Here is a 27,796-nt window from a genome sequence, read left to right on the forward strand (position 1 = left end):
CATACGCGAAACCATCCTGTCACCGGTCTGCAGAGCTAGAAAGATTGGGGACCGCTGGGTCACATGACCGACATTTTTTGCAGCAGTTGTTAAATGAACCAATGGTTTTATCGAAAACTGGAAGCAGATGCCGTTTTTTTTGTTAAAGACATAGAATAGTCATGTGACTGGAATGCTGCAACCAATCATAAATGGTCTAGCTGCTAAGCACCCAAAGTTTAGTCATGTGACCTTGAGGGACATCAGAACTTCAAATCTGGTCCTAAGTAGCTCCCAGACAGGTCTGTCACAACCTTGACTGGTTCCTAGCTCACCAGTCAAGAATCACCTGTATAAGCAGAAATAAACAATGGTCACCCTTTAGAGCAGGCATGTCAAACTCGCAACATCACGTGACGTCACGCAACGTATCGGGCCGATTTTGCCATTGCCGGCAATGGGGTGGGCATGGCTTCCACGTGATGTGTCCGGCCCACAAGCTGGCAGTTTGACACCCCTGCTTTAGAGTATTAGATTGCACTGACAAAAAAGTTTGTTGCTCATCACTGCTGCCCACAACCTCTGCTAGACTTTGAACACCACCACACTGAGGCAGATGGCACTGTTTTAAAAAACTGACTTTAATCAAATGGGAGAAAAATCAGGTTTCTGAAAAGGAAAAAGGAATTTTTGAAAATCCAGCCCAAGCCAAAATATCCCAAAATTACACATGTTCAAAAACAAAAAGAAAGAGGTGTTAGAGCAAAAGAGAACAGAGAGGGAAGAAGGGATTATGAGAAGCTAAAGAGACTAAGAGTGGGGGAGAGGGTGGGAGAAAGAAAACAACAGAAAAAATTATTGGACAATCTTTCAAAACTTGAAAAACAAAATTGAAACAATGTAACGAGAGGAAAGTGAAAATGGGTGGTGCATTTTCAAGTTTACCTGTAAAGAACGGAGGACAGAGGGAGAAAAAAATAAATTAAAAAAAAAACTTAGCATGACAACTCCAGAACACAATAGAAGAGGAGACTGTGAAGATCATCTTGTGTGTTGATCTGATTTCACAGCTGTGCACCGTGCCTTCACTGGATTTGCTTCGTTTGTTGTGGCCACATCCTTGCGGGGTTTTGTAACAAAGAAGTCTCTCACATTCTCCTTTGCGTAAGAAAAAAGTCTTTGAACTGGTAGGAAATATGTGAAGACAGATTTTGCTTTGCTCTTTCCCCCGCAGGCTGTTTTTGTGTTTGACTGGAGAGGTGGGCATCTCTCAAGCTTTTTCATAGCCAGGCCGTAGCTCGGAAGAGGAAAAAACTGAGACAGTGTTAGTTTTTGAGGAGCATAATAAAGAACACAAAATGTGCATGCAAAACCTGAATTTTTCATCTTCAGAGGAAACCATCTGTTAAATTCATCATTATAAAAGTAGAAAAACATGGGTTTTTTCTCTCTCTTAAGAAACAAAGAATTTGTCTAGTATTATTTACAACTTGTAGCTTCTGTACAAAACCATATTTCACATATATTCACATAGAGCCATATGTGCTCATGTACCGGTGCCTTTTTCAGATCTGTCAAGTGGAATAAAACAATGCCTGGTGAGACTTTACCCAAAAAAATAATAATAATTAAAAATAAGTTAAGAGGGATTGCTCTGTGGCTCAGGGAGAAAATCTTCTAGCTTCCTGAATCCTTATGACAATGAAGAGATGGTAACACACAAGGCAGCAACATCATCTCCCATAATTAATCCACAGATTTCCAACTTTTTATCCTGGCAATTTCAGACTGGGGGGGGAGGGGAAGAGAGACAGTGGCTCTAGCAACTCATGGGTCTTGACATGAGAGGAAGGGGGAGGAATAGATGACTGTAAATGGTGCAAAACTATTCTTCCCTGAAACCTCCTTTCCCTGTTGCTGGCAAACCCCAAGACTCGAACTCTCTGCTCTTCTGCTTCCGGTGATCTCAGATGCCATCTGATGTTCGTTGATCTTACCCTCTTCTATCCAAGTGCGTTGTGGACAGCGGGTGAAGTGGCAGAGCAAGTCCCAGCTTGCCCACAGCAGCCAACTGTGTCTGATTTTATATACATATATACACACACAAAGACTGACATATATCTATATATATATGTACATGTTAAAACAGGCTAGAACAGGGCAGTGGGTTTTTTTTTCTCCTGCTTTTAGAAATTGGCCAGGACCGCCAAGCTCTGCTTGCAGTCAATCTTGGTGGCGTCGGGGCTAGCGTACACAAGGGACAGAGCTGCAAGGAAAGCTTGGCACTCCTCCTCGCTCTCGAAGGCCAGCTCTGACACAACGTAGGAGACCGGAAGCACCGGGCGGAAACTGAGGGAGATAAAAAGAGACACTGGTGAATGGGAAAGGGCAGCACATGAGAAACTATGACAAGCAGAAATCCTGCTGACGTGGGGCTCTTTACCTTTAGTTACCCTGGCAATAGGTGGAAACAAAGTCAACCCGTCTTTCAAGTTTCTCCTTCCAGTATTTCAAATGGCCTGGGAATTTCAAGCAGTGAGGACATACCTCCTGAAGGATGGTCCTGCGTACAATGTATGCTGCTTGTGGGCTTGCTACAGATATTGGCTGGTCACTGAGGGGAAAATGCTGGACCAGACAGACTTCTGGTAAGAGTTCAGGGGTTCCCTACGCTGAAGAAGGGAGAAATGGAACTACTCCAAGAGGCTTTGAGTATCGCCCCCGCCCCCATCACTACCACTACCACAAATAACGGCAGCTTTTGAAACTGCCTTCTACCTTTTAATGGAATGGTTCTGAAACATGAATTAAGGAAAAAAAAAGAAAAAGTACTCCTTAGGAACGATTCAAGATGAACAGATTGGGATGCTTAACAAGGGAAGCTGCTATCCTTTTCACGCAATCTCTAGGAGAGATCATTTTCAGAAGTTAGTCTTAGTGTGTTTGCTGATCATGCTGCCAGCGTTAATACATCAGTGTGATGTGCTTTGGGGGGGGGGGTAATTGATTAGCCAAACCAAAAGAAAATGCCGCAAGGGGTTAGTCGTGATTCTTGCTCATCACTGGAGAGCAGGAGACTTGGACTCAGAAAAAAGGAAATGATGCCTCTTCACAACGATAGGGACAGCATTATAAAAATAAAGTTGTGCCTCCCATAGTAGAGAAATAACCCTACACCAAAATAACTTTCTATGGCATTCTTGCGATGATCAAGACTAATTTTTGGGAAAGAAGCAGGACAGAGAACGGTATGTGTGTGCAGAAGCATAATACCTGAGCAACTAACACTTATCATTCTTATTTAGAGCGAATTCAATTCTTCCTGCCTCCCTGCCAGCATACAAAACAATAGATTTATCTTTTTATCATTCACCAAACATTTGTTCCTATGTCCTGGCCACTTCTTGCTCCCCTGCCAGAGTTCCTTTCTGCACTGAGGCTACCTTGACCCAACCACTGGGGACAACCATCATCTCTACAGCAGGGCCAAGCATTGGTATAGCACCTCACCTCTTTGTCTCCCTATTTTATCCGCCCAAAATGTGGGAAGGGAAAAGGACAGAAAGGAGAGCTATAAATGGGGAGATTGTCTCCCAACTGAATAGACTGCGAGAGAACCAGGATGAATATTCAAAGCACAAGGACATCTATTGAGAACATCCGAGTCTGTCCTTTCAAGTATAGGATGAAAGATAAGAGCAAAGTGTAAACCACGAAGGCGATCTGTGAGGTCTACTCCGATTCTTCCCACAACCCTGTATTTTCAGTTTGGCTTTGCTTAGTCTAATGGCTTATTTTATTCTTTGATTTATATCTCACCTTTATTTATGAAACTCAAGCCAGTGTATGCAATGTTCTACGCCTCCTATTTTCCTCTCAAGTGCAATCCTGTGAGGGGACGAAGGCTGAGAGACTTCCCAACCAGCTGCCGTGCCTAAAGGAGGACTAGAACTCACAACCTCCCATTTCTAGCCCTGTCCCTAAACCACTTTATCGTCAGGTACCCAAATAAAACTGCAGTCATTTATCAAATGAACATGATTTCTAGATCCACATTTCAGAGTCAAAGCTTTTTCGGCGAAAGAATTTGTTTTTGATCTAAGCAAATCAAGAAAGTTCTGGTGAACCTGCCATCTGAGGGACAGCTGAGCCAGGTTGTAATCAAGCATCCTAGATGCTTGCCTTACTAGATTACAATTACCATACTTACCTGCCCAGGGCAAAGCCACCTTCCTTGAAGTTGCTAAAAAGAGTACCCCATTTGACTCACTTTCTAACTACTGGACACTAATCTGCCCCTTTGCCAGACATTGAAACCAAGGTGGAGCGGGAGGGAAGTGTGCAGGTGTGAGGCATTCCCCTCCCCTTTCAACCCAAGGACTGGTTCAGCTCCACATACGTTTTGATCATGGCTTTGAGGGCCGTTTTCCTCTCTCGCTCAGCAAACTTGTCAATGAGGTAGCCAGACATGCAAGGGGCCTGGCGGTACAGGCAGAAGAAACGGTGGTAATTGGAGAGGGCCCAGGCAGCTCGCAAGGCAAGGGCATGTGCCACACAGGGGTCCGTTTTCAACTCCTTTGTCAGGTACGCCAGCTCAGTTGTGATATCTACAGGAGGGAGAAAGGCAAGTCACCCCAGCTGTCTCTCAAAACAACCCGTTTCTCACTTACAGGTAATCCTCAAGCTTACAACACTGAAAAAAAGCAAATTCTGACAAGTCTTTGCACTTATGATCATCACAGCATCCCTGCGGTCACATGACTGCGACCAGGAAGCTTCACAACTGGCTCCTCTTTATGACAGCTGCAGCATTCCAGGATCGCGTGATCCCCATTTGCAACCTTCCCGGCCAGCTTCCAACAAGAAAAATCAATGGGGAAGCCGGCAGGGAAGGTTGCAAATTGAGATACGTTGCTTAATGACCGCACTGCTTAACAACAAATTTTCCAGTTTCAACTGGGATTGTAATTCAAGGATCACCAGTACTTTCATCGTGAACTGACTTAGGCTAAATTTGCTCTAACCTGTTTGGCCTGCTCTATTAAATCCACTTTAGTCTTTAAAATTATCTTTCCCAAAAGCTTCTCTAGAATTTTAAGTCTCCTAAAATGACTGACACCAGCGATTATGGGAAAAAAACACCAGTGATTATGGGAAAAAGTAGCTGGAAGAAAGATATACAGAATCTGGGAGCATCTGTAGGACCGCTTGGGTTAAATAGGCAAAGATCACAAGATGCCCAAAAGAGTTTATTAAAGAGTGTTTGTCAGAAATTCTCCACGACAGGAAGGATTCCCAGATGTTGAAGTAAATTCAAAGACTAGCCTGAAAACTATCTCCCAACAGCCTCACCACACACCTCCAGAGTTCTTGGTAAAAATGTAATAGAGAATACGGTAAGCAGTGAATTCTCCAACATTTCCTGGAAGATTCTCTGCATAAAGAGACTTCAATTGTGTCTGGCACTGGTTGAACTCCTCATGATCACCCTGGAAAAAAATAAATCATCATTAGGGAAAATATTTAAGGTGTCATATATCAGAATCTTTGCTACAGTATGATAGCAAATTGACTGGGCTCTCTGAAAAAGTCTGTTATACTGGGAAAGGTATAAAGAAAAAGGATCAGCAGCAAGGACTCAATGATAGCAGCGATGGATACATCACTGGAGGAACTGAAGGATCAGGTTGGGGATGGATCATCAATGGAGAAAATCCTCTGTAGTCAACTAAGAGCTGATGGGACAGGCAGTCCTCGACTTACAATTCATTTAGTGTCCGTTCAAAGTTTCAATGGTACTGAAAAAAATGACTTATGACATAGTTACGACCACTGTGGCATTTCCATGGTTACGTGATAAAAATTCAGAGGCTTGGCAACTGACTCACATTTATGACAGTTGCAGTGTCCTGGGATCATGGGATCACATTTTGCAACTCTCTGATGTGGGGAAGCCAGATTCATTTAACAACTGTGTCACTAACTTAACAATTGCAATGATTCACTTAACAATTGTGACAAAGGTCATAAAATGGGGCAAAATTCACTTAACAAATGTCTCACCTAGCAACAGAAATTTTGGACTCAATTAAAGTCGTAAGTACCTTTATATAATCAACAATTCAATCAAAATCTGAGCCAGACAAATTAGTTTTCTTGTACTGCCATGTTGTTATGAGTAAAAAGACCAGTTTACACTTTTTATGCTTTGCCAAGTATAGAAGGGGCTGTTATCTTTATGTCAAGCTTATCTAATATTACTCTATTTTTATACTGCCGACCCAAGAGGAACACATTCATCATAAAGTAAAATCAAATGTGTTCTACAATCCTTAAAGAAATATAAATTGCCCAAATAATTTTGGGGGTAGGAAGGTGTACATGGTTTAAAAAAAAAAAAAAAAAGCAGGGAGACAAAGTTGTTGAACAGGACTTCCAAATCACCTCTCCAGTCATTTTCCTGTTTTGGAATCTGTGCCGTAAAATAAAAGCATGTTTTCAAAATTTGCCCAAGAAAACAGATTTCCTTCCACAACTAAGAGGAGGGAAATGACTCCTACTAGATAAGATTTACACTGTGTGGAGGTACCATGTGACAGAAGATGACTGCTTCAGTGTATTTATCCACAGAGGGGTTAAATTATTTCAAACTCAAAACAGGGCATTTCAATTTCAAAATATTTCAAGTTAAACGGTTTGCTCACCGTTACATTCTTTCTTCCAAAGTGTAGCGATATCTAATATTTATGTTAATGAGAATGCAAATAGGGGAAAGATATCAATTGATAAAAATGGAATTAAACCTGGAACCATGGAGCATTATCTTATTAATATTATTTTGCTAGGTCTTACCTTCTCCAGAGCTATTCTGGCATGGGTTTCATATACTTCCACAGTGAATTCTGCACGGATTCCTTGAACCTAAACAGAGCAAGAGAGAAATTGCCAAGAACTCATATATTAGCTTGGGTAACTTGAAATTTCTACACACAACAGAAGAAAGAGGTTGGAATAGAGATTCACTTAATGACTGCCTCCAAAAAAGGTTGTAAAATTGGATTGGCCACAAAGGCCATATGAATGTAAATGGGCAGGCTCCATTACAGTTGTCAGTTGAGAATTATCTGAAAGCCCTTCAACAATCCCAGATCAGGTACATGCGGTGAGGGAAAAAAATATTTGTTCCCCTGCTGATTTTGCACATTTGCCCACTGACAAAGAAATGATCAGTCTATAATTGTGATGGTAGGTTTATTTTAACAGTGAGAGACAGAATAATAAAAAAAAAATCCAGAAAAACACATTTCAAAAAAGTTATAAATTGATTTGCATTTTAATGAGTGAAATAAGTATTCAATCAGCAAGATTTTTGGCTCCCAGGTGTCTTTTATACAGGTAACGAGCTGAGATTAGAAGCACTCTCTTAAAGGGAGTGCTCCTAATCTCAGCTTGTTACCTGTATGAAAGACACCTGCCCACAGAAGCAATCAATCAATCAATCAGATTCCAAACTCTCCACCATGGCCAGGATCAAAGAGCTGTACAAGGATGTCAGGGAGAAGACTGTAGACCTACACAAGGCTGGAATGGGCTACAAGATTATTGCCAAGCAGCTTGGTAAAAACTGTTTGGTAAAAACAGTTGATGCGATTATTTACAAATGGAAGAAACACAAAATAACTGTCAATCTCCCTCGGTCTGGGGCTCCATGCATGATCTCACCTTGTGGCGTTTCAATAATCATGAGAACGATGATGAATCAACTCAGAACTACATGGGAGGATCTTGTCAATGATCTCAAGGCAGCTGGGACCATAGTCATGAAGAAAACAATTGGTAACACACTATGCCGTGAAGGGCTGAAATCCTGCAGCACCCAAAAGGTCCCCCTGCTCAAGAAAGCACGTGTACAGGCCCATCTGAAGTTTGCCAATGAACATCTGAATGATTCTCAGGAGAACTGGGTGAAAGTGTTGTGGTCAGAGGAGACCAAAATCTAGCTCTTTGGCATCAACTCAACTCACCATATTTGGAGGAGGAATCCTGCCTGTGATCCCACTATCCCCACTGTCAAACATGGAGGTGGAAATCTTATGCTTTGGGGTGTTTTTCTGCTAAGGGAAAAGGACAACTTCACTGCATCAAAGGGACAATGCACAGGGTCATGTACCATCAAATCTTGGGTGAGAACCTCCTTCCCTCAGCCAGGGCATTGAAAATGGGTTGTAGATGGGTATTCCAGCATGACAATGACCCAAAACACATGGCCGAGGCAACAAAGGAGTGGCTCAAGAAGAAACACATTAAGGTCCAGACCGTAATCCCATAGAAACTCTGTGGAGGGAGCTGAAGGTTAGAGCTGTCAAACATCAGCCTCGAAACCTTAATGACTTGGAGAGGATCTGCAAAGAGGAGTTGGACAAAATCCCTCCTGAGATGTGTGGAAACCTGGTGGCCAACTACAAGAAACGTCTGACCTCTGTGACTGCCAACTAGTGCTTTGCCACAAAGTACTAAGTCATGTTTTATAAAGGGGTCAAATACTTATTTCATTCATTAAAATGCAAATCAGTTTATAGCTTTTTTGAAATGTGTTTTTCTGGATTTTTTTGTTGTCTGTCTCTCACTGTTAAAATAAACCTACCATTGAATTTATAGACTGATCATTTGTCAGTTAGCAAATGTACAAAATCAGCAGGGGATCAAATATTTCCCCCCCTTACTGTATCAAGGGCAGACTGTGAATATCTTTTACTTCCAGAGGAGTTTCCAACTCCTACTTCTAAAATCTATTTGTTTTTACCTTCGCAAAAGGCAATAATTGGCAATGGAATGTAGGCAAAAGAAGTAAGTTTTAAGATATTGTCCCACTAATGTCATATCAAGGCTACTCTATTCACAATGGGCTGGTGCTGGGTTTAACCAAGCTAGCTACCAGGTAAAGAACCAGAGATCATTCTAACATTTAAAAATACTGGTTTTGTAGCTGATTTTCCTTTATGGAATTTGAGTTAAACTCATAAATGTCAGCTAGTAACTCAGCATATGTCTGTTTAGCAACTCAGCAAAATGTTAAATTTGATCATTTTTTCCTATGGCATGAAAAAGCTTGAAACCCTCCGATTTAAACATCTTACTGTTAAGATATTTTCCAATCTTTTAAAAAAAAAAGGGGGGGAGGGAGTGTTCTACTCCAATTACACTCCAATTACAATATAAAGCTCTACTCTAATTTAAAAACCCAATTCTTATTCTAAAGTAGCTAAAGTTCCTCTAACTTCTCCATCTTCAAAATGACAACTAGCAACCAAATATACTGAGATACATTTTAATCCAACTATCAGAGTGGTGGCCAGCTTCATATTCTATTGATGTCTAGTTTGTTTTGGCTTTGCTAATTGTGGCTTTGAACGATGCATGAAGACAGCCACATATGACGTAACATGGTTAAGTCTAATCATGGTTAGAAAATTATAGGTAGCATTCAAATTGTGAATTGAGCCACCTCTTTCTGCCCCCCCCCCACCAAGGCCTGAACAGGCTTACTGTAAGGTCCTGCCGGATTGATTTCATCTGCTCGCAAGCATAGGCATAATCTTGCTTCTCTTTCCAGTGGGATTTCACTGCAGATAAAGATTTTTTAAGTACCTGGGAGAAAAGAGGGAAGCACAGTTTAAAGATATCTGGCAAACATTAATCAACTTCTAAAACAGCTCTGGAATAAGACTGGACCTTGCCCAGGAAAAAGAGCTTTCAAAAAGGGACAAACAAAATATTTTGTACAAACAGACATGAACTGCTGATGGAGGAATGATGACCATTGCCAAAACTGCAGAATGGCATAACTATTCTCCTAGATTAGCCTGCACTTTCTGTCCAAGGAATGTTCAAGGCAACTGACAGAATTTATATTTAACAGTTCTTCCGCCCCCAGAGAACACACCCGGTTTGTCATTTCCTGCCTACTAGTAAAAAAAATAGTGTGCAATTCAGCAGTCCAAGTTGAAGCCTGCCCATCCACCTTAACTTTAAAACATGAATGCTGGACAAAGCAATGCTGTAGAGAAGCAGAGTGGATCTTCGTTATGCACAGGATAGGAATAAAGGAGTATATATCTTTAAAGCCCTATATGGCTCAGGGCCAGGCTATTTGCGAGACCGCCTACTACCTCATAGTTCCCTTCGGTTAGATCCCACAGGCTGGGCCTCCTTCAGGTCCCGTTGGCCAAGCAGTGCCATTTGGCGGGGCCGTGGAGGAGGGCTTTCTCTGTGATGGTGCCCACCTCTTGGAACCAGCTCCCCCCGGAGATTAGGACCGCTCCCACCCTGTTGGTTTTCCGTAGGCTGCTTAAGACCTGGCTTTTCTGGCAGGCCTGGGGTTTATAAAATCTGACTCCTGGATGACTGTTCTTGTAGTGTTTGTTTTGTTATGTTTTATGTGTTTTTATTGTTAGCCGCCCAGAGTCCTCCGGGAGTGGGGCGGCTTATAAATTTTAAAAATAAAATAAATAAATCTTTTTTGTACCACTAGTGCACAGTCTCTATTCTTGCACGCCTGGTTGGGCAAATCTGTTTCTTCTTCCTCTTCCTTTCTTAGAATTTTTCACATCCTATCGCTGCCTATTGCCTTGAAACCAACTCAGAACTGTTAAAAAGGACAGGTCAAAATAGAAAGCAAAATAGAAGCAAACACGTACTACAGGCAGTCCTTGACTTATGACCACAACTGAGCCCAAAGTTTTTGTTGCTAAATGAGTTGTTTGTTTTGCCCCATTTTATGACCTTTCTTGGTCCAGTTATTAGGTGAATCACTGCAGCTGTTCAATTAGTAACATAGTTAAAGTGAATCTTGCTTCCCCATTTACTTAGCTGTTCAGAAGGTCATAAAAGCTGATCACATGACGCTGGGACACTGCAACCATCATAAGTACGAGTCAGTTGCCAAGCGGCTGAATTTTGATCACGTGACCATGGGGATGCTGAATCGGTCATAAGTGTGAAAAATGGTCATGTCACTTTTTCAGTGCCACTGTAACTTTGAACAGTCACTAAATGAACGGTTGTAAGTCAAGGACTACCTGTAGGCAGGTTCTTTGAAAAGACTTTTTGCTTTCCCCTTGGCGGTTACTCACTGAGAGAGGCCGGACAGTGGAGGGGTCTGGGGCACAGGTGAGGCGCAGGTAATGCTTTGTGATATCTTGGCAGGTGCCTACAATCTTCAGCTCATTCCAGTCAAGGCCATCAGAGCCAACGGTGTCAAGAGCATTGATCTGTAAGATAAGAGGTTCCAGACGCAGTTTTTTGGGATGGGCTCCATGCTGGAAGCGGGCTGCCCTCCGTTCCTTCTTGAATTCCTTTTCAGGGTCTTCATAATCCATAGTGTTGCGTTTCCGATTGCGCTTGGGAGGACCTTGATCATGTCTGAAGAGAGAGAGAGAGAGAGAGAGAGAGAGAGAGAGAGAGAGAGATGAATTGGATGTGTTGCTAAGGCCTTTATGTAATATCCAAGCAATAGTTAGGCGTATTTGTGTTAACTGTTTTATACAAATTATTGTAATCATAGATCTTCATGATCATTAATACTGTAGTATCTTTGTTCACTGATTAATAGAATAACAGAGTTGGAAGGGACTGTGGAGGTCTTCTAGCCCAACCGCCTGGTTAGGCAGGAAACCCTATACCATTTCAGATAAATGATTGTCCAATCTCTTCTTAAAAACTTCCAGTGTTGGAGCATTCACAACTTCTGGAGGAAAGTTGTTTCACTGATTAATTGTTCTAACAGGAAATTTCTCCTTAGTTCTAGGTTGCTTCTCTCCTTGATTATTTTCCATCCATTGCTTCTTGTCCTGCCTTCAGGTGCTTTGGAGAATAGATTGATGCTCTCTTCTTTGTGGCAACTCCTTAAGTATTGGAACACTGCTATCACGTCATCCCTATCCTTCTTTTCATTAGACTAGAAATATTCAATTCCAGCAACTTTTATGTTTTAGCCTCCAGTCCCCTAATCATCTTTGTTGTTCTTCTCTGCATTCTTTCTAGATTACAATTTAAACACAACATAAGCACTTTAGGGCATGAATGGAAGTGGGAAAATGTCACAGGAAGCAGAATGGGCAAAGATGGAGTCAAAAAGCTGCAAAGGAACAATGTCAAGAAATGTAATGAGCTGGAAAACTGAAAATTACAACTGATACCAAGAAGGCAAGAGGAACTTATGAGGTCTCTAAGAGAATGATTTGTTCTCTGAAATCTAAAAAAAGACCAGAAATGTATAGAGAAGCTGGAGAAATCCCAAGACAGCTAAGCCAATCAAAATCAGGAAAGACCTTTTAAGATTACATGTATGTATCGTAATAGTACTTAGACTTATATACCTATCCATAGTACTTTACAGCATTTTCTGAGCAGTTTACAATTGTCAGCATATTGCCCCCAACAATCTCATTTTAACGACCTCGCAAGAAGGAAGGCTGAGTAAACATTGAGACGATCAGGATCAAACTCCTGGCTGTGGACAGAGTCAGCCTGCAATACTGCATTCTAATCACTGTGCCGTCTTCCTTGTTCTAGGTTGCCACAAGAAAAGCAGGGGTGCAGTCTGGGTCCCATGGGAATCAAGGTCATTCCATCAGTTAGCTTAAGGGGTTGAGCTTTTGTTAGAAAGCCTGCCAAATTATTTGACTGAGGAACAGAGCAGAGTGCATAGCATTGGGATGGGAAGTTTAACTTTGTAATAATATAACTTTTTGGAGGGAATTTCAAACTTGGTTTCACTTTTGATCTTGCCGATATTTTGTAACCAATAAACATGTTCTCTGAGGAAACCTCTAGCCTCGGAGTTCTGATTTTGTTGGTCTTAGCATCAGAACCATGACATATGATACTTCAAGGAAAAGCCACTCTGCTATACAAGTAATCACATGTGTCAGTAGGAAACAATCCCTTTAATAAAACTGTATTAAATCTGGGTTGGGTCTCACTCTTGAATTGTTGAAAATCCCTAAGGATGTTGCAGAATAGGATTGGCATGCACTGAGGACTTTGTGCATAACACTTCTGAGTACAGCACTGCTTCTTGCATGATTCCATTTCTGAGGGTCAAAAACTAAAAATTTCTTACAACCACTGTTACAGGCTCTATTTCCAAATCTCTATTAGCAACTAGCAATCACACTGAAGCCCCTCTCTCCGTGCAACTTGCCTTTTTCCTCGCTGTGTTCTCATCCGCCCTCTATCCATGTGGCCTCCACGCCCTCGGTTTTTCTGAGTATTCCGACGGCCACCCAAGCGACATTCATTTCCAGAATAGGAGCTGTCTGAATCTGAATCACTATATAAGATGAAGAAAAAGATTTACCTTTGGCTGTTACGTTAAACTCAAGACCTGGTATTGTTTTAATCAGCAAAAAAAAAAAAAGCTCAATAAAATGAACAATATTATTTTATTTGAGCTGTAAAGGTTCAGGCTTCCACTAGTCTTGGTTTGTTACTTCTTTTTTTGTTTCAATACTGAAACTTCTAGCTCTAGTGTAATAGGCATGTTCATATCAAACAGGTGAAGCTTTGCAGGATCCAATTGCATTGGTCTCTGGGAGCAGAGCTTTAGTAAGTTTATTTATTTATTTATTTATGAGATTTATATACCGCTTTAAGTGCAAGCACTCTCTAAGCGGTGTACACCAGTAAGCAATGTATATATTTACATTGCCCCCAACAATCTGGGTCCTCATTTTACCTACCCCGGAAGGATGGAAGGCTGAGTCAACCTTGAGCTGGTGAGATTTGAACCGCTGACCTGCTGAACAAGTCAGCTAAAGTGGCCTGCAGTACTGTACTCTAACTACTGCGCCACCTCGGCTCTTTTGAGGATCAGCTCTAACACAAGTCTGAAAGCTTGGAAGGCTAAACCTCTGGTCCTGGTGACCAACTCAGATTAGATCCTGCAACATTATGTGCCTTCATTCATCAGGGGGAGTTTTAACCACCTTGGCTGTGCACATATGCAAGGAATGAAGTGATACCTCCAATGCAGAACCAATGGTAGATAACCCAAGATAACTGTCACAAATATATTCTATTCTTTGACCTCCGTTGTTTACCTTCTTCGGAAGTGGCGACTGGGAGATCGTGATGATGACCTTGACCTAGAACGTGAATCAGCACTTGAGGATGAGCTATTTTCCTTCATAAAAACATTGCGGTTTCCAAATTTGGTAGGGAAGGCATTCCCACGAGTCCGACCAGTCCCAGCTCCTCCACTACTTCCCCCTCGCTGGGGCTGGGAATTGCCACCCCCGCTCCTCTGCTGCTGTTGAGCAAGGCTTGATTGCATAGAGGCACGTGGCGAGTGGAGAGAAGACACTTCCCAGCGCTGCTGTTTTTTCTTGGGGCTTTCAGACAAGTTGTCTCGGCCCAAGCTGTAGAAAAAAGAACAGATCTGCTGAATCTGAAATGGTTTGTGAATGAGCAAGCTACTCACCATGCCAACTACTAGGCCATCCATTATATGCACTCAAAATTCTAAACATACACACCAGCTAAAAAAAACTGAGCATGTTGTATGCTAACTCCACTAGATGCAATCAAGTCTACTAGCCTTATCTGCCGCTTAAGGAAAATACATCCGGAAAAAAAGAACAGAAATCTTGGTCTTCCAAGCATTCTCCTCTTCTTAGTTCATTAGATAGAGGTAAGAAAGTTACAAGTAGTCATCGACTTACAACTGGTCACTTAGTGAATGTTTGAAATTATGACAGACCTTCCCATGGCTACTTATGACCCACATTCGAAGTTCAGACAATCAGAGCGCTCTTGCGGTCCCATGATCACATTTTTGGTATCCAGCAATCAGCCCATTTATAACCATTTGCAGTGTCCTACACAGTCACGTGACTACAAGTTATTATGCTGATTTTGTTTGCTGAAAACCAATGACTGTTTTTGGCAAAAATGCCCATTGTGGACAATGGATTTGCTTAATGACTGCTGAAATAAAGGTAACAAAACAGACATGGTCACATCTTGACCCACTTAATGACTGGCATGACTTACAACCATGATTCTGAGCTCAATTATGGTCATAATTTGAAGACTACCTGTATTCAAATCTCCAGTCAGTGACAATGTTCATCACTCTCCAGTTGATTACTTATATCTTTGCCTCTCCTTATCTTAAAATAATACTATCAGGAGGGAAATAAATACAACTCACTAAGATTATTTGGATTATTTATGCACTTCACCTCTTCTCCCAAAGTTACTCACCCAGGCAATGGTTCTCTGCTCCAGTCAATGGTATAGGCAGTGCCATCCTGCAGCCTGGCCTGTAAGACCTCCTTAAGTAGCTTCTCTGTGCGGTCTTTGTCCTCCTCTGACTCACAGGCGGTGAAGCAACGCTGGACATATTCCTTCATGTCCTGTGGCCAATCTTCAGGCTTACCCGTTGAAGAACTATATGGAAAAAGAAAATATTAAAATAGGAAGGCTCCACTAATACATTTAGTTAACTGCAATGCATACTTCAGAAATGGTTAAGATTATTTGAAAGGAAGCTAAATAGTTTACAAAACTTCCATAACTGGAAGCTTAATTATCTTATTATGCAGCCTGTTCCGTTCCACCTCATTTTTTAACACAGTATGCTCCACATTTAAACATTTGCAGTCTGTCTCATTGGCCCAATTGTTCCCGGGTCATATTGTCACTTGGCAATTCATAAGCAGAATAGCTGAGATTCAATCACCAATCTGAATAAACTTCCTAGGGCCTTACAAGGCGATAAGAAGTAGTCCTTGGCCTATGACCACAATTGAGCCCAAAATTTTGGTTGCCAAGACAGTTGTTAAAGGAGTTTTGCTCAATTTTATGACTTGTCTTGCCATAGTTGTTAAGTGAATCCCTGCAGTTAAGTTAGTAACACAATTGTTAAGTGAATCTGGTTTCCCAATTGATTTTGCTTGTCAGAAGATTGCAAAAGTTGATCCCATGACACTGGGACACTGCAACCATAAATGTAAACCGATTGCCAAGTGGCTGAATTTTGATCATGACTGTGGGGATGCTGCAACGGTCAGAAGAGTGAAAGCCGGTCATAAGTCACTTTTTTCAGTGCTGCTGTTTGAACGGTCACTACACGAATGGTTGCAAGCCAAGGACTATCTGTATTCATTAACCAATGAACACCATAGCCATGCACCCAAATGTATAGGTCTAAAAGATCTAGCAGCACTAAGATCTGATTTACCTGCTTCTGTCCTCTTGACATTATTGTTTCCCATCCAGTGCATCATAACCTATCTAAGGAGAAAGAGACATCCTCCAATAGGCTACTGCCACATAATCACAGCATTCCCCTGGACGTGAGGGATGCTCTTTTACAATCTCAAACATCCTCACAGAAACACATATGCTTTATTTCATACTTGTACTGCTCACTTAATTAGTTGCTTAGTGACCGATCAAAATTCCAGCAGATGCACCAAAGGAACAACCTGAGTCTGGAATTCCGAGAGCAGCATCCCACTGTGGTCACATCACCATATGTTCAGTGTTTGGCAACCGGCTCACTTTTCTGGCTGGTTGCAGGGTTCAAAGTCACATGACCACGATTTACATGTCATTTGCTGGTTTTTCCAACAAAAACCATCCACAGGAATGAATTGACTTGCTTTATGACCACTGCATTCACTTTACAACCACTGCATAAAAGATAGTAAAACTGTGTCAGTCATGTGGATGTTTCCAACTTACAACCATCATGACTTACGATGGAAATTCTGGACTCCACCATGGTCATAAGTAGAGATTTCCCTGATGGATCACCTTGTCAGTCCTGCCCCAGCTTGGTCTTCTAGGGAAGAAAGACTCTAGACTCGACTTGTAGCGAAAATTCTTTTACTAAGAAGCCAAGCGGTTACAGTAAAGCAAAGCCAGAACTGAAGTTTTGAGCATAAAAGTTTCCCAGTTAACCTCCCCATTTACATTCCTCTGTTATCTCCCAACTGACCTGCTACATTCAAAGAAGTTGTTTTGGTAACCATACCTGCAAAGGTAGGCTAAAACTCAAGCCATTACATTCCATTTTCCGGCTTGTGGCCTGGGGTGATGAGCTGGTATCTCAGAACAGCATGATGCTTAGTTTCACTTTCCCCCTTCTCCCCCCCCTCCCATTGTTCATGGCAGGCTGACATCTAGCTAAGCAAAGCTGGAGTGAAGGAGGGCAGTTCTGACACACCTGGCGATATCAACTGTGACCATTACACTCCACAGAACACTGGAAAAAGACACTGCTTCTTAAGCTCCCTAAACAAGAACACATAACTTCCACAGTATATTCATCATGTTGGAAGCACCACCACTTCATCTAACGTATGTTTCTGTTCCTCACCTAAAATATGCCACAAAATCAGCCAGTACTTCAAGTAGGGGTTACTGGAACAGAAGCCAACATACTATGACAAACCAAACAAAAAGCACCAGTGTTTTGTGGCTTCCCCAAAACTCTCATTTGAATCTCTTTCACTTTACTAAGCATGGTAAATTCTCTATTCAAAGAAATAAAATGGAAGAAAGTTTTTAGGACATCCGCACATTTTGTTCACACACCAAATTATTATCAGTTTGTGTATCCTGATTTTATCATTGCTTAAACCCCATGATGTAAACGGGGCCTAGAGCTATCTTGGTGATTTGGGCTGCATATAAATAAACAAATGAGAAGAGACGAAACTTGCAAACCTGTGATTGTGACGTTTCTCTGAATTCTGCTGGGAGCCAAAGTTTGGATGCTGTTGCTGCTGCTGCTCCAAAGAGCTGAAGTTCTGATTTGTTACTACAAAGGGACGCTTTGGAAGGTTGAATTTTAGACCACCAGACCCAGGTGCTTCTGTTTATAAAAAGAGGATTCATAGGTGTATGTGCATGCATGTTTTAAAAAAAATACTTTGCAGATTTAGTAGCCCCCCCCCCAATCTACATATAAATCTTCCCCTCAAGAGAGCGGATGTGCCAAGGATTATTTTAATGGATTTTGATATTCCCAAAATTTGAGACCTCATATGTGAGGAAACAGCCTTATGCATTCAAAAGTGCCCTTATTGCAGTACCAAGAGCATTTTATGCATTATGGGATGATATAAACTATAGTTTCCATTTAAGCTATACATAGCTCTTGCTACAACTCTTGAGACAAAGGCAAAAATTTAGTTTGATTCCAATATAAGGGACTGAATCCGCAGAGCTCCTAATGTGAATGAAAGGTTTTCCACTTGCCCACAGGGATACCAAACTCTTATTCCATTATATCCTCCTCTATCTATTTATTCATCAGCTTCCTTCCATTCCCATTCTTAATGTTGAACTAACAACAATAACAACAAAATCATGATTCTAGAATCTGGCCATTTTGCTGCTTGAATTTGACAACACATTCTTGGAGATACGCTAAGATGCTCAAGGCTACCTGTGGTTTGCAGGCTATCCGCTATATCCTCAGGGGACTAAAATGTCAGCAGCAGGGAAGCTCCAATCATGATGGGGTTTCCCAAAGTCCAAATAAGATTTCCAAGTTCAGTAAAGCGGAAGCTTTTGCCCCACTGACCAACAGAGATGGGGGGGGGTACTGTATGCACTGTGCCAACAATTCCTTTTTTAATCCATAACAGGAATTTGAAGTTAATCAAAGGCAGTTTAATATGCCTTCCTGAATGGTCAATAGCTCTTCAAAAGTTGGATATTATTAATTTTACATTAGAGAACATTTTCGATTTGCCAGCTGAGCTAAATTGGTTACAAATGTCTTGGCAACTCTTTCTATAGGTTAATCCAACAAATGAATGAAAACCATTTTTGAGTATGACACAGGAAACTACGCATTTCAGAGATGTATCCTTTTCTCTTTCCATCTCCCTATACCAGTGGAAGGCAACCTTGGCTCTTTTATGACTCGTGAAGTCCACGAGTCATAAAAGAGCCAAGGTTGCCTACCCCCTTCCTATACGCTAATAAACCTCAAAGCAGAAGTTATCTCATTAAAGCCAAAGTTTTAAATTGTCCCAGAGAAGATGGCATAGCTGATAATACATCAGTAGTCAGAAATAAAACTTCCTCCAGATACTGCCAACTCCCCTTCCCAGTTAACAGAGCCCCTGAAGGTGCTTTGCCTTCCCTTTCCGAAGGCCCGCACAAGCCCCTCCACCTCCACTCCCAGAAGCTCACGTTTCATGCGGTTCCACAGCTGCTGTCCTTTCTTGGGCTTGGCTGCTTCCTGGTAAGAGTGCTGCTGCTGGTTATAGGAGGTATTTGACTGGTTTGGCTGAGAGTGCAACCCTCCAGGAGGACCACCCTGCTGCTGCTGCTGCTGCTGCCCCCCAGGGCCCATGGGTAGGTTGCTATGCTGTGAAGGGTGGTTGGGATGCTGCATAGGGGACTGTGGCGGGTTAGGAATTTGCATTTGCTGGGGCTGGCTTGAGTACGACATCCCTCCGTCTTCCATGCCTGGGACGGGAGGCTAGAGAAAGGAGATTTGTGCTGTTAATATCTCTGCCAGCCCCATTTGTAAAATAACAGTTCAAAGCAGAGAGCTTACGATAAGAGTTGGGGGTTCGCCCAACCCCTTTCTTTTTATCTTGTGTAAGCTGATATAAAGATGGATAACTTATAATTTTTCTGTACTATTACAACTGCTTACACCAGGGATTCCCAACCAGGGGTGCTTGCACCCCCTGGGGGTGCGAGATATTGCAGGGGATGCGAAAACTTGGGTTTTCAAAATTATAGTGTATGCACATAATTCACTGTTATTTCGAACTTTTGTAAGGGGTGTGAGAATGTAACAGAAACGTTCTAGGGGTGCGGGGTATAGAAAAGTTTGGGAACCACTGGCTTACACCAAGGTGGCATTACAATCAGAAAACCTGCTCATCAACTGCACACACTGAGAGGCCATTACAGCCAGAAACCTTTAGGAAATTATCAGAAAAATCAAACCATCTTACCTACTCAGCCATCTCTTCTTCATAAATTGTGAAGATAGAGTACTGAGAATTTCTGAAATGAATTTTGAATTTTTTTGTGATTTGGATTTGTGTACTTATATTTTCCCCGCTACTGTATTTAAAATATAAAAAAACAGTATTTAAATAGAGTGAAATGTATTACCTGGCTTATACTCCCTTGGTGCTGCCCAGGAACTGGTGGCTGTTGGGGTGTTGAGGAGTAAGAGCCTGGGACACCATATTGCCCAGGAGAACCATACCCAGAGTAGACATTTTGCTGGGAAGGCAAATCACGGATCAGTGAAGAGATACTTTACACACGGTGTGTCAAACTGGCGGCCTGCAGGCCAGATGCTTCACGTGTAGGCCATGCCCACCCCGGGCTCCACAGAGCCCAAAAAACCCCATCGCGATATGTTACAATACGTCACGTGATATAATCGAGTTTGACACCTGTGCTTTACACAATAGGTAATATATAATTTTTATATAAAAACAGAAGCTAATTGGATTTCCACTCAAGGTCTTCTCTTGCCTGGATTCCATTTAGTGGATTTCTAACTTTTTGAAATCCTGGTCTCTCTTTTTACAAATTTTATAAAACTCTACATTTATCTCATATATATAATAAGTATGTAGAGTCCTGTGGTGAAGCCATTTCCCTAGCCCAGGGGTAGGCAACCTTGGCTCTTTTATGACTTGTGGACTTCAACTCCCAGAATTCCTGAGCCAGCCCGAGTCATAAAAGAGTCAAGGTTGCCTACCCCTGTCCTAGCCCTTGTGAGCAGCTTTTTTCACAAGTTAATAAGCTCTGTTCAGGGACTTAATTAATTCTTTAAAACCTCTGGCCCTCTTGCAAGGCTGCCTGAAATTGACCTGAATCAGTCACACACACATGGCTTTTGCCCCCTAAGAGTCTTGCTAGGAAACAGCAGGAACTAGCACATTCCTTTCAATGTGTATTCCCCACTGTGTGCCAACATTCCAAAAAGTGGAGGAGAAAGGAAAAGGTTCATTCCATAAATCCAGCCGATGCCCAGTGGGCCAGCACTGTGAATATATGCAAGGTCAATTTCTGAATAAACATTTGCTAACAGGTTTGTTATCAGCCTGGGGTCTTCCTTGATGTTCTCACTCTTTGGTATCCATCCTGCAAATCCTAAACTAAATTTTGGCACACAGATTAGCAGCAACAAGGACCTATTTGCTTTCATCACACAATGTGGCCACTTGGGATCCTTCTGTTAAAAATTGTGTGGGGTTGGAGGGCATAGGTAAAGCTCAATGAATATGGAAATTCTGCCTTGCCTTATTTATTCTGAAGTATTGTACTCTGCTTTAAAAGACTGAATCCCTCTTCACCCTAAAACTAAAAGACCTTATGAGATTAGCCAAATGCTATTACTTACCATAGGATAATAGTAATTATAGGGATAGAGATAGCTATATTGTTGATACCACTGGTAGTACTGCTGTTGCTGCTGCAGGGATTCTCCTTGCTGTGCTGTGTACTGTGAAAAGTAGAAATGTACTGATCAAAATGGTTATACCCACTACTACAAAATGAAAGTACTTGTCTAACAAGTTCAAATCTTTTCCTCTAATTAATTTCAGGAAGGCAGATTAGCGTGTGGCAGTCCAGTGTTTAAGAATCCTCAAAATGCAGACTCTAAAGCCATTTCAGAATACAGAGGTTCTCTTCCTTTTACACACTCCCCATTTAAAAAAAACCAGTGTGCTCCAGTCCCAAAGGTGCTTTTTCACTAGGCAACTGGACTTTGGTTTTACTCTGAAAATGTTTCACTTCTCATCCAAGCTTCTTCACCTCTGACTGGACGGTGAGGAATTGAAGGATTTATACTCCTTGCAGACAGCTGTCATTTGCATTCATTTTGGAGAACAAACCATCAGGACAAGCAGTTCATCTGCATTTAAAACTCTTTTGAAGACAGCAAAGTCTACATTTTGGACAGAGAGACCGCTGGTTTGCAGGAGGGGACACAGATAAATCTCCAGGTGGCCTCAATGACTTCAAAAAAAGGCAAATGACTAGCTGATGCAAGGAGTATAAATCCTTATATTCCCCACCATCTAATCAGAGCTGAAGCTTTTTTAAAAAATATATTTTATTGATTTTTTTAAAAACATAAATCACAATATTTGGTGAACAGAGTGTTGTCTGGGTTACATTTATAAAACAATCATTAACAATTGATTTCTATAATCCACATAATGGTTTTACTTGATTTCCTCTTTTCCCAAAATATCCTTTTGCAAACATTGAGTTAATACAATTCTTATTGTTTTGATAGATAACAATATATACTTTTTTCCCAATATTCCTAAAAATAACAATCACATCAATATATTTCTTTTCTATCCAATCATTCTGGTTGCCTTATCATAGATCCTGTTACAGTCCTTATTTTAATTTGTTTCTCCCACCAAATTATAGGTATTCTTACTGGTTAAGATTTTCTCAAAAATTAATTACATTTAAAAATTTAACTCTATTTTTCCATATGAACCATCTCACATTTTTACATTTCTTAAAGAATAGATGAAACAATGAAAAAAGAAAAAGAAAGAAGAGCAAGAGTAAAGAAACATAAAAAATGACATACTACTTAAAATATATATCCCTCCTAAGCTAATATATATTTATTTCCTAAATTTCTTGGATGAGAAATGAAAGGTCTTCAAAGGAAAAACAAGAAAATTCAGTTGCCTTGTGAAAAAGCATCTTTGGGACAACTATGACCTGGATGACTGAGAATCTCCATAGACATTTAGTATGTTCCAGTGTCTCCAAGAGATACATCAACAGAATATTGACATTAACTTCATTCATTTCCAGCTTCCCCACTCAAGACTCATGTGACCTTGTAGAAAACTCTCCTCAGAATACTGGCTTTGAACAGGGTTTGATTTCTTATTGATTCTAAAATCCCAAGTTAGCAGCAAACAAAATGAAGTAAATTTTAGTCTCATTCTTAAATGACCAAGGCTGATACAAACAATTGTATGTTTTCAAATTATAAATTTAAGGCACAAACAGCAATGCAAAGAGATCTAAAGCATCGTTGGCTCCTTCTTACCTGTGTGTTAGCTTGACCATTGGTGGCACCTTTACTGTTGCCAGAAGCAGCTGCAGCATTGGCCTTGCTAATATTAGCCAGTGCTTGCCGGGCCTTCTCCCATTCGGGGTTCTCATGCATTGGGCCTTCCATCCCGTTTTCTCTGGTGCTTGCAGTACCCAGGTTGTACTGTGAAACCCTGTAAAGTAGATGAGACAGTAGATGAAAAAGAGAAAGTTGCAGGGATTTTTATTCCCATATATCATTGTTACAGCCTTGAAATCACAAAGGTCTGTAATTTTTAGATGTGCTTGTCTTCAGTTTACAGAACTTGCTGCCCAAGAGTGCTAGCAAGAACATCTGGTAGGTTTAATCTGAACTCCGGATCAGTCTAATTGAGCACTATTATTCAGTTCCTGAGTCACCACAGAAAATTCATCCACATACCAGTATACATGAGCTGTTATGACTTTAGAACTTGCTAAAGAAGAGTCTCAAACCAGGGAGAAAAAGACAGTGATGCAGAAAGAGGTTCTGTTTCATTAGCTTCACATGAGTACAAGAATAAAAATTACCAGAGATTTTATATGTCTCTGCTCATGGACTTTAGCCAATATACAATGCTAATTTCAATTATATTTGTCAATCCAGAATCTACGTTTTACTTCCATTTTTTTATGTCAGTTCCTAATTCCGCCTTGAAATAAGATTAACAAGCTGATACATCTATTAGAAGGCTATTATCTGCTGATCTATTTGCATCCGAAACATTTAACATTTATGATCTTTTTATTTTGTTCTCCATATAGTATACTTCAAATTGATTGTGAAACCAGCAAGTTTCTCAATTCAAAAGACAGAATAACAACCAGTTATATGAAAGAATACTATCAAGTGCTTGCTTTGTAGAAGTTGGAATCGCTGGTAACCCCAAGATAGACCATATTACCTTCACTGTTGCTTCTCACTAAAAAACAGTATCTAGGCATACAGCAGCTTGGTTCCATGGGCATGGACAACAATCAAATAATCAACAGATTTCTGACGTCAATTACCTATTATATAGTTACAATGAAAGTTGTCATAAGTAACCCTATACATTAAAAGTATTTCCTGACTTACAACTATTGGTTTAGTGACTGTTCAAAGTTACGGCACTGAAAAAAAGTGACTTATGACTGTTTTTCCACACTTATGACCACGGCAGCATCCCCATGATCATGTGACCAAAATTTGGGCTCTTAGCAACTGGCATGTATTTATGTTGGATGCAGTGTCCCGAGGTCATGTGATCACCTTTTGCGTCCTTCTGACAAGCAAAATCAATGTGGAAATCAGATTCACTAAATATCCATATCACTACCTCAACAACTACAGTGACTCATTTAACAACTGTTGCAAGAAAAGTTGTAAAAATGGGGTAATGTTCACTTAATAACTATCTTGCTTAGCAATAGAAATTTTAGGCTCAATTGTGTCTGTAAGTCAAGGACTACCTGTATAAATTGTTTTTGCCTCAAACTGTCATCACTCTTTTCAGAGTAGGGGTAGGCAACATCTGGTTCCAGGACGCTAGACCGAAACTCCCCATATCATTCACCTTGCTGACCAGCAGATGATGAAACTTGAGTAACACTGGAGGGCCAGATCCTGCCCACTTGTGATTTAAAATTTTGTGAATGACATTAATGTACATTCTTGTTTACTGGCTTTTTATAATATATATTTCTCAGATACGTCAGGAAAATGAAAAATTTTAATGAGACAGTAATTTTAGACAGTTGCTAGAACACAACCAGTTGCATTTTCCACCAATCCAAAATTCTGGGATCTTTACCTCATCTTAAATGAGCAATATGCTTTTCCTGCCAGCAAGAACAGAAGTGCCTTCTGTGCTGTTATTATGTACTGGGAAATTTGGCTTCTCCTTCTAGCAAAATTTGTTTAGTCACTCCAACTGGCAAGCGTAAGCAGTTTTGCTCAACTAATAACTAGACATACTTAGTTTCACAATTCTTCCCCTTTCAAAATGTATGTTGTGGTTAAGTCTGTAAGGTGCCATGAGATACTGGATTTTTTAAGAATTAGAATTTTTATTCACATATGCCAGTAATGCCACAAAAAATCAGTTTCCTATTTAATATTAAGCCTCTGAGAAAGTTTTTCCAATTTTTATCCTTTTTTTTTTTTTTGTAAGTTTGAGAGCCTGCCCTCTTATTATGTTCTGGTGATAGGAGTAACTTTAAGAAACTGCTTATGCCTAGCTGCCTTACAACCAAATTCTCAGGACAGCTTACAATAAAAATAAGAACAAATTAAAGCTGCCTATATATGACAAAACAGTCAAAAATAAAATTGTCAATATTCATGCAAATTTTACTAAGACAAAATGGCAACAACATTTAACATTATTTGCTCAGGAAAACATTTTTATCAAGTAATGAATGAGCCAAAACCAATACACACCCACATTTGATGGCTAAAATAGTTATATTTAATTGGAAAGTGTTACTTAACCTATCCATCTACCATGGTATCTTGATGGTCAACTATGTAAGACCTATAAGCCTGTGACATCATCAGCATTATGATGTCATAAGCAGAATGTCAATTTCAACTTGAAAGTCTAGGAAAGTGTTTTGACTTTGATTTTTTTTTGTTACAAAATATTGCTTTTTAAATAGTACACCTCACTTTTCTTTCCTGTTAAAATTCAAACTCCCCCTGGTCTAACTGGTGACAACTATTTAGCTAGAACTGTCTGTAACAAATAGAACTTTTCTGTACAATAGATCAAATGGATTATCCAAATAGCTTGGACAAATACAATAATACAAATACTGTTTCAATTACTTGTCAAAAAAACTCAGAATCAGAGAATATTTCTCACAAAATCTCATTCTTTGGACATATAAATATTTAGCTAACACTACATTCACTCAGAAAGAAGTTGTAATTACAAATCTTTACTTTACTACTCTATATAGTCTCTTATTTCCAATATCTAATTTATAAAGTTCTAAAATATTTTATCTAACCTTAATTATTTTACTTATTTAAAAATACACATTGACCAACACAAATCCAATTAAGTGTATTAGTTTTAAAGTCTTTTATAGCAGAAACCAAAGCCAAATCTTCAGGATAAATTCTTTATCCTTTCACATGCAAAAGGAAGTTAACTCTAATGGAGATGATGATCCAACTAGAAAAGTTGGATGAGTCCCACAGGTGAGCAATAACTAAAATATAAGGTTAGATAAAATAAGAATAAAAAAACAAATCCAAATTGTTTACAGAAATGAGTAGATCTGAAAAATTTGAAAAAAATTAACTATTTAAAAAAATATATAAGCAATTCTGAAAATTAACTCTTTAAAAAAAAAACTAAATTGAGACATGTCACAATTCAGTAGCCTTGCCCTCCCATAAGTACAAAGGGATTGGAGTTGCTTTTCTTCCCTCTATGTTTTAAGTTTGTGATATTATCAGTTGTAACTTAGACTCCTCACCTTAGAAATAACAAAAGAAAAATCCAACATCTAGTATTTTTCAATTCACAATAATGTGTATTTCAAAAGATGTTCCTGTACCGGCAACCATTACAGCAGATGGGAATTGGTCCATCAACAAGTTAATTTGCTTTTAAAAACAAACACCTACTTAAAAAATAGTTAGCGCATCACTTGGCATAAACAATGCCAAGTAATAAAGCTTTTCTACTGTAGTAGACACATATTTCAAATCTGCTCAATCCTACTCAAACCTTAAATTCTCTTCCTCCCCACCCCAGGAGCTGAAATTAAAATAAAGGTTTGCAATCACCATTCTGAAGAATGCTGGTCTCCTATATTGGCAGCCATAATCTAATTCGTAGAGCAGGCAAACAGGTATCGAATGGCTGCAAATCCACAGCCTGGAAACGGGTCTTTCCTTCGTTCTTCTTCCACAAGTAGAGGCCAAACAAAGGACATTAACCAGGGAACAGGCACATTTCAAAATCGTGGCTACACCTCTTTAGCACTTTTCCTGATGCCCCTTTTCATCCTAGGGCAAGCAAGGGCTCAAGAGCCTCGGTAACTTTTAAGATTTCACAACTAGTAGTAGACCCCTCTTCGAGTTTATTCCAACCAGACGAGATGCTGTGTAGTCCTATCAGCCCACGTTTTTTTTCCTCTGGGGCTTTATATTCTTTGCGTCCCCGTTTGTAATTACATCGCATATGAGGCCCTTCTGTAGTGTAACACACTCTCTCTTTCTTAAGTATTAAAGGCTAAGATTCCCCCACCCTCGAGCCCAAAAACTTCACCCACAACTCTCTTCCTTGGCAGCAGACCCCGGCCCACCCTTCCCTGCTATCCCCTCTCAGGCACCCCGAAAAAAAGACTCCCACCAAAAGTTTACTCGCTCGCTGCCTGCCTACCACAGGCACCCCTGCACGAGCTGGCCTCGGGCTTCCCCCCGCGCGGCCCTTACTCCGGACGGTCTCGCTGCCCTCGCCCACCCACTCCTGACCGCTTCCACCTGCCCTCAGCCTAACGGAAGGAGCGGCGAGCCACCCGCTCAAGCGCCGACCGCCTCGTCGCCCGTGCTAAAAGAAAGCCACTTCCTGGCGCCACAGTCAGGAGCAGGCCGCAGGTTTCGTCGGCTCGAGTGCGGAGAAGAAGAGCACTAGCGCTTCCCAAAATGGCGCCCGCTGACTCTTCCCTTCCTCTCTCAGTCTCAGCTGCCAGATTCCTTCCT

At 40.7% G+C, this 27,796-nt stretch overlaps 1 protein-coding gene across 1 annotated transcript; it reads right to left on the bottom strand.

Annotated features, from left to right (window-relative positions):
- Positions 1-599: 599 nt before the first annotated feature.
- Positions 600-27,794, bottom strand: LENG8 (leukocyte receptor cluster member 8). Its single transcript, XM_039335151.1, has 15 exons — positions 26,879-27,794; positions 23,075-23,252; positions 21,386-21,487; positions 20,140-20,253; positions 19,198-19,489; positions 17,719-17,866; positions 15,247-15,432; positions 14,082-14,399; positions 13,184-13,312; positions 11,112-11,400; positions 9,526-9,627; positions 6,832-6,900; positions 5,339-5,468; positions 4,379-4,586; positions 600-2,328 (listed from the first exon to the last, which is right to left on the bottom strand). The coding sequence occupies exons 1-15, from the start codon at positions 26,914-26,916 to the stop codon at positions 2,166-2,168; spliced, it is 2,466 nt and encodes an 821-aa protein (XP_039191085.1). The 5' UTR covers positions 26,917-27,794; the 3' UTR covers positions 600-2,165.
- Between the last annotated feature and the right edge of the window lie 2 nt (positions 27,795-27,796).

Source organism: Crotalus tigris, unplaced genomic scaffold (assembly GCF_016545835.1).
Source record: "Crotalus tigris isolate CLP2741 ecotype Arizona unplaced genomic scaffold, ASM1654583v1 scf7180000017639.5415321, whole genome shotgun sequence".
Lineage (NCBI taxonomy): Eukaryota > Metazoa > Chordata > Lepidosauria > Squamata > Viperidae > Crotalus > Crotalus tigris.

Coding starts and splice junctions, on each gene's coding strand:
- LENG8 (XM_039335151.1), bottom strand. CDS start 26,916: ATGGCTGCCAATATAGGAGACCAGCATTCTTCAGAATG. Junction 9,628..11,111: donor CCACTGTCCGGCCTCTCTCA/GTGAGTAACCGC, acceptor CTTTTCTCCCAG/GTACTTAAAAAATCTTTATC. Junction 5,469..6,831: donor CCAGAATAGCTCTGGAGAAG/GTAAGACCTAGC, acceptor ATTTTTTTCCAG/GGTGATCATGAGGAGTTCAA.